This window comes from Babylonia areolata, chromosome 11 (assembly GCF_041734735.1).
Source record: "Babylonia areolata isolate BAREFJ2019XMU chromosome 11, ASM4173473v1, whole genome shotgun sequence".
NCBI classification, from domain to species: Eukaryota; Metazoa; Mollusca; class Gastropoda; order Neogastropoda; family Buccinidae; genus Babylonia; species Babylonia areolata.
Window position 1 is genome coordinate 29,033,379 of NC_134886.1, and position 12,500 is coordinate 29,045,878.

General features: G+C 41.7%; 1 protein-coding gene across 2 annotated transcripts in view; it reads right to left on the reverse strand.

The window, feature by feature from the left end:
- The window catches only part of LOC143287636 (chordin-like), a 145,922-nt gene that overhangs the window by 116,707 nt on the left and 16,715 nt on the right, over nucleotides 1-12,500 (reverse strand). For both annotated transcript variants that reach the window (XM_076595757.1, XM_076595756.1), the window contains exon 2: nucleotides 8,055-8,155. In XM_076595757.1, the coding sequence (XP_076451872.1) occupies nucleotides 8,055-8,155 (101 nt within the window). The remainder of the gene's footprint in view (nucleotides 1-8,054; nucleotides 8,156-12,500) is intronic.

Here is a 12,500-nt window from a genome sequence, read left to right on the forward strand (position 1 = left end):
AAACCCCACCCCAACCCACCTCCCCACCTCTCTATCTATCTCTCTCTCTCTGCCTTCTCTCTTTCCTTTTTATTTTATTTTATCTTTATCTTTCTTTTTTAATAGACGCACGCAAGTGCCGGAATCAATGGATGGGGTGCGCTCGCGGTTACACTTACATACTCAGGCAGACACGCGCACACGCGCGAGCGAGCGCGCACGCGCGCGCGCACACACACACACATCGGTATATATCGGTGTGTATATACATATATATATATATATATATATATGTGTGTGTGTGTGTGTGTGTAGATATATATATATATATATATGTATGTATATGTGTATGTGTATCACACACACACACACACACACACACACACACACACACACACACATATATATATATATATATATATATATATATATATATATATATGTGTATGTGTATCACACACACACACATATATATATGTATATATCTACATACTTATATACATCTACATACTTATATGTATAATGTATGTGTGCGTGCGTGTATTAACACACACATGCACCCAAACACACACACACACACACACACACACACACACACACACACACACACACACACACACACACAGGAATCTCTCTCTCTCTCTCTCTCTATTAGATCAGTTGCTGAGTTCATCGCAGAGGCACAAAAAATTAGACAAGAGTTTCAAAACAATAATCAAAACAACAGGCAAAGCCTTCAAGACACTAGTGCTTCGCGCTTTATCCGGTAAAGGAATCATGAGGAGAAAAAAAATATATCTAAAAAATCGATGAATTGTGCTCTGTATTAAATATAATATATAAAATAAGCGTGGGAGAAAAAAGAAGAAAATAAAGGCATGTGAGCGGGATCGAACACCGCATATTCAGTTCTGATGCATACTGACTAATCCCCAAGGATGCGGCACAACTGACGTCAAATGACTTAATTTAAATTTTAAAGCAATGTTAACGTTTTCTTCTTCGTGGGATAAATAGATATGATTGTTGTGGACGTAATCGGTAATGACGACGTTTGAATCATGTTTTTTTTTGTGTGTGTGTGTTTGTTCTATTTTTCTCGATTATTCTTTTATTTCGGCGGTAAAGGAGACGTTGCTATCTCCTTCAAGTACATCGCAACACAGGGTAGATCTCTAGATCTGCGCAAGCCAGTCTACAATGGGCTGAAAGAAACGATCGATTCAGTTTATGTTCATTCCAGTTAATTCAGTGTCTACTTTAGAATATTTATATGCAGTAAACAAGTCGTTGGTGTAGTTAGTATCACTGTAAGTGTTCTGTCCAAAATTTGTGTTTCTTTCCTTTTAATTGTGAACAAGGAACACGAGGTCATGTCGTCTTTGAAAACAACCTACCTTCTAGTCAGCCAAACTTGTGGAAAGTGGTTTTTTTAGAATTTTCTGATTGCGGAACACATCTCAACGAAATAAACCGTTAATGATTCGGAAATACGGCTCAATTCGGGAGACTTACAACCTGTTATTGGTATGACTGTGAATATTTTTTTCATATGATTAAGCCAATTTTGGTAATGGCAGACAAAGTATTTTCAGAGAAAATGGCAATATTAAAGCTTACCACAGAGAGAGAGAGAGAGAGAGAGAGAGAGAGAGAGAGAGAGAACTGAACACCGAGTTAAAACATAGACTCACTTTGTTTACGCATGTGAGTCAACAAGGAGTTTGAAGGTAGTAAACCATGGATGATACTGATGCTGAATTGTTCTGAAGGGAAAGTAGAGACTGCAAAAAATAACGTGTGAATGGATGGTCAAATCTCAAAAGTATTTTACGTTTGTTGTTACTGTTTATTGTTTCTTGTTTGTTTGTTTCATTTCTTTGCACATTATGTTGCAACCGTGACGTAAATCTTTGTTGATCTTCAGTGTTTATAATTTATTTGAGCATTATGGGAAATAATAATGATTTATGATCAGTGAGCATCGAAACAAATATCATCCCACCCATCCCCCCCCCCCCCACCCCCCTTGTCGAAAGACCTTTTTGTAGGCAATGACAATAAAAAGTTTCAAGTTTCTCTCTGTCTCTCTTTCTCCGTCCCGCCCTCAGTCTGTTCAGGGTAGTCCGCGCCAATCTCGTTCTCTTCTCATGTGTGTGTATATGTGGGGACTGGTGTCATTGTGGTGATAAAGTGTTCACAACCACCAACATGGCAGCCGGTGCTGTGCCGCCGAAGAACAGTTCGGCACCAACCAACCAACCAACCCGCTTTCTGCTTCGCTGGGTATGACGGGCGCAGTAGCCGAGTGGTCCCAGGTTCGAATCTCAGTAACGGCACATGACATGGATTACAGCATTTTGAACGTGCGTATTTGATATTCTGCTTGCGTGTACACACGAAGGGGGTTCAGGCACTAGCTGTTCTGCACATATGTTGACCTGGGAGATCAGAAAAAAATCTCCACCCTTTACCCACCAGGCTCCGTTACCGAGAATCGAACCCCGGTCCCTCAGATTTAAAGTTCAAAGTTTTAACCACTCGGCTACTGCGCCCGTCTGAACCAACAAATAAATTCCATTCTATTCATTTCCGCGAGGCCACCCCGAAATCGGTTGGGGAAGGTTAACTCTCTCCATACGAACGGCGAAAGAGACGACGTTAACAGCGTTTCACCCCAGTTACCATCATCAAAATATTGCAAGCGGAAGGCTCTTATACTGAAGACGCGAATGTTGACAAAGAATACCACAATTCTGACGACGGAAGCTAAAGGTTGGGTCATTCAGACACCCACTGGACATCCGAGGGGTCTGTGTAGAGGAGAAGAGAGGACTGGCCGTACTGAGTGAGTTAAGACGACGTAAGAAGAGCACTGGGTACCCGCCACCCTGTGCCTAGCCATTAACTGTCCCTCCCGATGGCCGTCAAAAGCTATATGACTTTTAGCCCATAACCCAGTAATCCATTAACCTGCCCAGAAGACCTCTCTTCTGTACATGAGTTTATCTGGAATTCTTTTTTCTTTTTAATAGATATTTTTTATTCGAGTTTAACATTTAATACATACAGACAAACATACAAAACTAATATTTGTAATTAATAATTTTTGTTATTGTGCATTACTTAAACTGTGAATCAGGAAAACAACAACACAACATTGTTTTTATACAGAGAAAAAAAGCAGAAATAAAAAAGTCATATGCACTGCAAAAAAAAAGTAAAAAATGAAAGGAAAATAAAAATGAATAAAAGAACAAACATTACATTCATGGTTGTCTGTCCTCGTTGCCTTCCATCATTTTTATGTGTGGGTGCCATTTTCTATAAAATGCTATGGACATAATTTCCATCGAGTGTATGTATTTTTCGGTTTTATATGTTTCTTAGGACTGTTAGGAAGTACTTTATATATGGTTTGATTTTATTTATTCTGCATTTATAAATGAAATGTTTCGCCACTAGAATGATATAGTCAAATATTTCATCTGTTTTGGTAATAATTTCCAAATAATACAAACTCTATATTCAACTTAACATTTGCACAATTTTCTCATCTGGAATTCTTCAAACCTGATTGGCGGAACAGAATTTATCAACGGTTTTGTTTTCTTTCTTTTCTTTTTTTTCTTTTTGTTTGTTTTGTTTTGTTTTTAATTAGTAAACAGACTATTCCCCCATCATCAGCCTTTGATATATTGTGTAACAAAACTAATTTGACGACAATACTGCGGACTACAAACTACTTGCTCAAAAACAAGTTTGCTATCAACTGTTGCACCACTGCAAGACATGAATATATATATATATATATATATATATATATATATATATATCTTAATTTTTGTTTTGACTGTTTAGTGGTGGTTTGTGTATATCAGTTACATGAAGGTTGAACCAGATTTTTGGTCAAGATGTTTATTTTACAGTTTTACCAAATGTTTGTGTAACTGAGTTCAGAAGAACCAATAATACAATGCCCGTAACAGCGTTTCGATAATTCACCGAGAATGCAAGAATCCATGAAAGCCATTGCTCATGAATTTCACTTTTTGTTTGTGTCTTTCTTTTTTTTTAGGGGGGGGGGGGATGTTGTTGTTGAAACATCAGACACACAAACGTGTACCAAACTGCTATAGAATCCACCCAAACTCATAAATTCCACTTGCAACATCACACAAACGTGTACCAAACTGCTAGAGAACCCACCCAAACTCATAAATTCCACTTGCAACATCAGACACACAAACGTGTACCAAACTGCTATAGAACCCACCCAAACTCATAAATTCCACTTGCTTCATTCTGAAAGAAATACAAGAATATTGAATTTAAACCCTTACATCTTCTATACCTACTTCTTTTCTATATTTTTCTGCTGTTAGAGAAGGGAAAATTATTGTCAATTGCTTGGGAAGCATGACTTGTGTATGAGTCAAATACGTGTTTATTAGCTTCAGTTTGTTGATACTCTGTTTGAAATGTGTTTATTTATTTGGAGAATGAAATCACGCTCAAACCGTGTGCGCGCGCTGTGTGTGTGTGTGTGTGTGTGTGCGTGCGTGTGCATGTGCGTGTATGTGTGTACGTACGTGCGTGCGTGTGCGAGAGCGAGCATACGTGTATGTCTGTCTGCCTTCAAGCGTGGGGGAAAAGGGGGGCGGGGTGCTTACCGACCCTAACTGTTGTGTGCCCCATTTCAATAAATGAGCTGTGTTCATCTTTGTGGCGTGAGAAATGTCTGAAGCAAAACAATGGTTCTCCACCATTTCCCGAAACTACATACAGCCCCACCCAACATTAACGTGCAGACCGGGGCACATAAATTTCCTCCGTTACGTTGTGAAACAAAAAAACCAGTTCCATCATGCCTGACTGCCCTCTTCTATGTCCCGTTTTTGTCTCCGTCCACAATCAAGGAACCCGAAAAGAATTTTGGCAGCCCAACAAACTGCTGTGTCGTGTCATCTTTTTTAGTCTGTCAGCTGTGCGATAAACAGGCAAAGACAGAGAATAACAAGATATCAGATCACTGATTGGGGGGGAAGAAAAACTACGAACACGCCCATGAGATGTCTCGACTCCCAAGAAAGCAAGCAACAAAAAAAAACAAAAAAAAACAACCAAACGTGTGTGTGTGTAGTGTGTGTGTGTGTGCGTGCGTGCGTGCGTGTGTGTGTGTGTGTGTGTGTGTGTGTGTGTTTGTGTGTGTGTGTGTGCGTGTGTGTGTGTGTGTGTGTGTGTGTGTGTGCGCGCAGGTGTACGTGCACACGCGCGTCCGCGCGTGTGTGTGTGTATGTGTGTGTGTGTGTGTGTGCATCCATGTGTGTATATGTGTGTGTGTGCATGTGTGTGTGTGCATCCATGTGTGTGTGTGTGTGCGTGTGTGTACATCCATGTGTCTGTGTGTGCGTGTGTGTGCACATCCATGTGTGTGTGTGTGTGTGTGTGTGTGTGTGCATGTGTGTGTGTATGTGTGTGTGTGTGTGTGTGTGTGTGCGTGAGCGCGCGCGTGTGTACGTGTGTGCATCCGTATATGTGTGTGTGGTGCGTGCGTGCGCGCGTGTGTGTGTGTGTGCGCGCGCGCGTCATCTCGCGCCTGTACCTACAACCACGCTAGCCGTATCAATAACTGCAAACACTGCAAATCACTTCCGATAGATTGTCGAAGGTATCAAACGCACGACGACTAACCGTCACTGATACGTCACGCGATGACACATACCAATGAAATCATAGCGGGGATCTCTGGCGTGGAACACGGGGCAAAAAGACAGTGGATTCTTTTTGTGTGTGTGACCGCACGCCGCCACGTGCTTGCATGCACAGAACTCGGAGAAGCAGTCAGCTGTTTATTTTTGTTTTTTGTTGTTTTTCTATGCCTTACGTGATGTTCGTAAGTATACCACACACACACACACACACACACACACAAGAAAAAAAGAAGAAGAAGAAATCGTCTCTTAACTCACTCAGTACGGCCAGTCCTCTCTCTCTCCTCTACAGAGACCCCTCGGATGTCCAGTGGGTGTCTGAATGACCCAACCTTTAGCTTCCGTCGTCAGAATTGTGGTATTCTTTGTCAACATGCACGTCTTCAGTATAAGAGCCTTCCGCTTGCAATATTTTGATGATGGTAATTGGGGTGAAACGCTATTGACGTCGTCTCTTTCGCCGTTCGTATGGAAAGAGTTAAGCTGCCGCCCTTCCCCACGAGTGAAGGTGTACAGGCAAAGCATGTGCGGGTGATTGTGGTTTGCTTAATCAATAAACAGGGACCTTGATGTTTTTGTTTCGTTGGTTGTTGTTGTTGTTGTTGTTGTTTGCATATGTACGTATCAACTGAGAGTCCTGAATTTGACAACCAGCTGTTCACTGTTTAACAGTGCAGATGACAACTCAGCTCCTGGATCACGCGATTTCTGAACAGGAAAACAAAAACGAAATAGGATGGGGGCTAATCGGGGTGGGCGAGTTCGGTATTCATATTCAGAAAATAACACGTTTGTTTTATGTACAGGTTTAGAAGAACTGATATAATTCTGAGAAAAAAAAATCACTCACCTGACTTTTAATACTGTAAACACCTTGAGGAACATAGGGTTAAATCAATTTGAATTGTGATTTTTGTGTCTGCAGGAATCGATAAATGTAATTAAAACACTAAATTACTTTGGAACTTTAGCTACCTATATACGGGAAGTAACTTTTTTTAAAAATTCTATTCACGGTGCAGTTGGAAAACCCATTTCCTGCACATTTCTCGAACTAAGTTTATTTACATTTCATTCTGTGGCTTGGTATCGACAATAAGCCAGTCTTGTCTTGAGAAATGGTATGTCATTCGCAAATATTATAAAGTCACTGTCAGTGTATAAAACTTTCAAATGAGCTATTTATTCAAAATGTGAGGGTAAAACTGTCTGTTGCTAAATCTGCATTAAGAAGGGCAAATACAATATTCATAACTGCCAGGGCAGTGAATTCAATAATGGTTTGTATTGAACATCTGCATATACTAAGAAGCTGTGTGTGTGTGTGTGTGTGTGTGTGTGTGTGTGTGTGTGTGTGTGTGTGTGTCTGCGTGTTTGTGTGTCTGTGTGTGTCTGTGTCTGTGTGTCTCTCTGTGTGTCTGTGTGTGTGCCTCTCTCTTACAATCATATACCATACAAGGACAGAAACGTAGACAACGAAAGAGAGAGAAATAAAGAGAAACACACGCATACAGAGAAACAGATACGGAGATAGAAAGAGAGAGACAGAGACAAAAACGAGACACACACACACACACACACACACACACACACACACACACACACACACACACACACGCACACACACAGCGATGGGAACGAGGAATACTGGAAAAGAATCACTGAGAGAATTCACAGATCGAGACAGAAAGAGACGGCGGTGTGTGGAAAGATAAGTGGATACACACAACGTGACATGGGAAACATGGGGAAGCAAAGACTAATTGCCTTGTTTTTGTCTCTCTTTTTTTCTGGGGCAGGGGTGGTAGGGGTAAGAGGAATGGAGGGGGGTGGGGTGTAGACGAGGGAAGAGGGGCGAAAAAAAGAAGAAAAAAAACCCAAACAAAACAACACCCAAACAAACTCAGTTCCTGAAGGATGGAAGAAATGAGAAACAGGCCACCACCACCACCACCACCCTTATCATCACCACTACCACCACCGTCCCCACCAACTAGTCAGTACACGTCAGACACTGACGACCTACAAAGATACATCCCTCCTCCACCATCCCCCGAGCCCCCCCTACCCCCACCACCACCACCATCCTCCGCCCACGACAAGTTGTACACGTGGGGGTGAACGGGGTAGGGGCGCGGGGGGTGGTGGGGGGCGTGGGAGGCAGGGAGGGGGCAGTGACAGTTGTTAAGTGACGCGGTAGTAAAACGTAAGCAAAAGTAAAATTACGTTACGTTGCGATACGATACGATACGATACAACGCAATGCGGTACAATGCAGTGCGATGCAATATGATACAATACAATACAATGCAATACAAGACAACATACTACAATACAACACGATACAATACAGCAACTCACCGTCAGACATTCGCACTTGACGCAGTGCATCTTCCCCCGGGGGATCAAAACGGGACTCCAGCGCTCCTCCAGCCGGTAGTGCTTGCCGTCCTGAAGGCACCCTGAACACACACACACACACACACACACACACACACACACACACACACACACACACACACACACACACACACACACACAATCGACTTCCATCAGATTTTAAAGTACAGTTACTGTGTACCAATCTGTCAGCTAAACTGACATTCAAAGAAGCAGCATACATTAATGAATGTTTGAAAACTTTGAAAGTGAAAGTAAAGTTACATTACAACTACTGTAAAATATACTTACGTGTTGTCACATTGAAACAATGTGTGTCCTTTTGACGTGCACGTGATTTCAACAGTAAAAACTTCACTTTTTTTCCACTCACTTTATATCTTTTGTTATCTTCAAGCATTTCTCCTGTTTATATGGGCCAGATGGCCTGCAATAACTGAATAAACCATTATTGTTATTGTTGTTACACACACACACAGACACACACACACACACACACACTCCAGTGATTGGCCCACTGTATCGAACTGCTTTCAAGTACAGAAAAACTCAACCGATTACAGCAACAGCAACAGAAGTGCAAGTAGCAGTAGTATCAGCAGATTTGTGATAGTACTAGCAGCAGCAGCAGCAGCAGCAGCAGCAGTAGTAGTAGTAGTAGCAGCAGCAGCAGCAGCAGCTTCTGTAGTTGTTATAACACTCGAGGTAGCAGCAACAGTAATGAAACCGATAAATTAAAACCGCAGCAACTTTTTTTTTTTTTTTTGTTTCGATGAAAAATACGCAAAATTAGAGGAAAAAATATGCCACCCACTCCTCCCACGACCCACTTGATTCCCCCCCCCCCCCCCCCTTGATCTTCCAACTAAAATTCGACACAGACAGAAGGGAGGTCACTGCAAACCAAGCTGAACTGAGCGCTAGGGTGCGCGGAAAAGCAAACAGTCTGGTGATTCCGGCAATTTTTTTTTTTCCGGAATGATATGATTACATCTTCGTCTTCGTTAAAGTCGGTATAGTCTGGCAGTCATGATGGAAGAGATGGTGGTGTAGCTTTACCAGATTTAAATAAGGTTTGATTCTACAAACACCACAGTATACGCTGAGGGGTCGCTTGTTGCGCGTGCGCGAACCGACTTCCGGGTCGGTATGATTTGTGTGTGTGAGTGTGTGTGTGTGTGTGTGTGTGTGTGTGTGTTTCATGCTTTTTTCTCTTTTTTTTTTTCTCTCTTTTATTTTGCTTTTGGTGGAATGGCTGTGAATGGCGGGATGATCGGAAAATACTGATTTATGTTGATTGTGTTATGATTTTTTTTCTTCCTTTTACCCATTTTTTTGCTTTAGCTTTATTCCCTCTTTAGGGCCTGACTGAGCGCATTGGGTTACGCTGCTGGTCAGGCATCTGCTTGGCAGATGTGGTGTAGCGTATATGGATTTGTCCGAACGCAGTGACGCCTCTTTGAGCTACTGATACTGATACTTATAGGGCGGGGGCCTGGATGTAAAAAAAACAAAACATGTTACTTGCTTATCTATTACCCTCGATAATAAAGATTTTGTCTTTGTCTTGTGTGATACCGTTATTCTTTTCAATAACTCATTCTAACTGACGAATGGAAATTGCGAACTCTTTATTTCACGTACGCCCGCGCACTCACTCAACTCAGTCACACACACACACGCGCGCGCACTTATACATTTAAAAACTTATACATTTCAAAACTTACGAAAAAAAAGAAAAAAAAAAAAAAAACCCCTCTCTCTCTCTCTCTCTCTGGCGCGTATGTGTGGGAGCAATGTGTGGGTGTATCAAGTGTGGGCACATCATTATTCTCCTATCACACTGCAGGCAAGATGCACACTCCCCGGTTCATACAACAAAACAAAACTGCCTTCCATTGGTGAAGCATTGTTTTCCAGTCGGTATTAATAAAGATGTATTGTATCCTCTCAAAGAAAGTGAATTTGCGGTCACATGCCTGCAACAAAAAGAAAGGAAAGAAAGAAAGAAATGACAAGAAGAAAGAATGAAAATTTAGACTGACAAAGAAAGAAACGAAAAAATAAAAACGAATGAAAAGAAGACGGGGAAGAAAGAAAATGGCAGTAAAGAAAGAAGACAAGTAAGAAAGAAAGAAAGAATGAAAACAAACAAACACTGGGGAGAAAAAAACACGAAAAAACAAGACAGTAAAACCGGTGACCGGCCTCCCCTCCACCACCCCCCTTCTCACCCAACTACCACACCCTTCCTCACCCTCATCCTTCCCTACCCACTCCCACACACCCCACCAATCACCATACGTGTCATGGAGTTTTCGCTACGAACCCACCTTCAAACTCTTTTTAAATACCAGCCGTAGCTGTGAACATAAAAGTGACTTCACATATCGACAAGCATCTACCATGGCCACACTCATCTTGAACCTCCGCCCACCCCCCTCGCATCCTCACGCCATCATACCCCCCACACACACACTCCCAGCACCCCCCCCCCCCACCCCCAGCCTCCCTACCCCACACCCTTTACACAGAGAACACCCCGGGTGACATCAGTGATGTCCTGACAAGAGGATATAAATCACTCTTTTCTGTTGTGGCCAGGACTACAGAGGTGTTGGGAAGACACCGGAGACGGTTGAAGGGGGTGGGGGTGGGGGGTGAAGGGGGTGTGGGGGGAGAGGAGAACAGGGGTGGCATGGGGGTTAAGATACCTCCGCCACCCCCTCCCCCCTCCCCCCCCCCCACACACACACCACCCCCAACCGCCGCATCAATGATCGGGGTGGGAGTGGGGACAGGGCTGGTCGGGTTTGGAAGAAGGTGCGGGGTGGTGGTGGTGGGCGGGGCGGTGGAGGGAGGAAGGGCTAAGTAAGAAGAAGAGACTGGGTGATGGCGATGTTTTCTTGGCTATTGTTTTTTTTTTTATTATCATTATTGTCTTCTCATTTTTTTAAATCATTATAATCATTATCATTATTATTACTATTCGTGTTATTAGTGTTATTATCATCTTTTTTTCATATTTAGATATTCATTTACTTCTTTATTTGTTTAATCATCTATTCTTTTTTTTTCTGTTTTCTTTTTTTCTCAAGGCTTGACTAAGCGCGTTGGGTTACGCTGCTGGTCAGGCATCTGCTTGTACATATGTGGTGTAGCGTATATGGATTTGTCCGAACGCAGTGACGCCTCCTTGAACTGCTGATACTGATACTGATCTTAGCTAATCAGCTCTCTCTCTCTCTCTCAATACAAATCTTATATAACGTCATCTCTGTCTTTGTCTCTCTATCTCTCTCCATGTCTCTGTCGCTATCTCTCCTTCAAACTTTTTTGCTCCTACAACTGGCGTTATTTACTTTTCTTTTTTTTGTGTTTTGTAACATGTGCATGCTTATTTCAGTTCATATTGTAATTGCTTGAAGTATATCTAAGTTAATTTTCAGGTCGTACTCTCTCTCTCTCTCTCTCTCTCTCTCTCTCTCTCTCTCTCTCTCTCTATATATATATATATATATATATATATATATATATCCCTTAATTTCTCTCTCCTCTCATTCTCCTCTAGCTAAGTAGTGTTGTAAATGCCAAATTAATATTCATGTAACCATGATTACAATGTGTATGCTGTATTGATATGACGATTCCACCCTTTTGTATCATTTAAATGTTTCCTCTTCGAGGGCTGGATGAAAAAATAAAGCATTGTCTGGCTTACTCTATTACCCTCAGAAAATAAAATTTATTCAATTATGTGTGTGTGTGTGTGTGTGTGTGTGTGTGTGTGTGTGTGTGTGTGTGTGTGTGTGTGTGTGTGTGTGTGTTAAAATCGGAGAAATCTCTTCACATGGAAACGTTTCGCAGGACTACGTGCGATTATGATCACTATAATATGTACAATCACAACACATGGGTAAAATAGAAATTCCCTCCAGGCAAAAGTACTCGCAGAAAATTAATCACCATGTTGATTGTGGCCACTCAACTTAAAGAAGATATTCGACCCGGTTTGGGGATTAACCCGGTTAAATACAGATGATCAGGCTAAACTTAATGTAATTTTCAAAAGTTTGTATTTCGTTTTCTTTTGTTTAATTTTTATCATTTCTTTTTTATCTGAACCATGAACGTCAACGCTGAACTTATCGAAATCAAATGCTGAAAATCATGGATACGACGAAGACCAGAAACAGTTTTACTTCCTTCAAGTCATAACGAGGATGACACCAAACTGAAGGCAGCGTGGCTCAATGTTTCCCAAAGTAACAAAGAAAAAGGACTGGAAGCCATCGTTCATGTTTAAAAGTTTCCCCAAAAATATGGTGACGATAAAAAGACACTGTCTGGGATTTTTTATTTGTTCTTTTCTGGTTTGTGTGTGTGTGTGTGTGTGTGTGTGTGTGT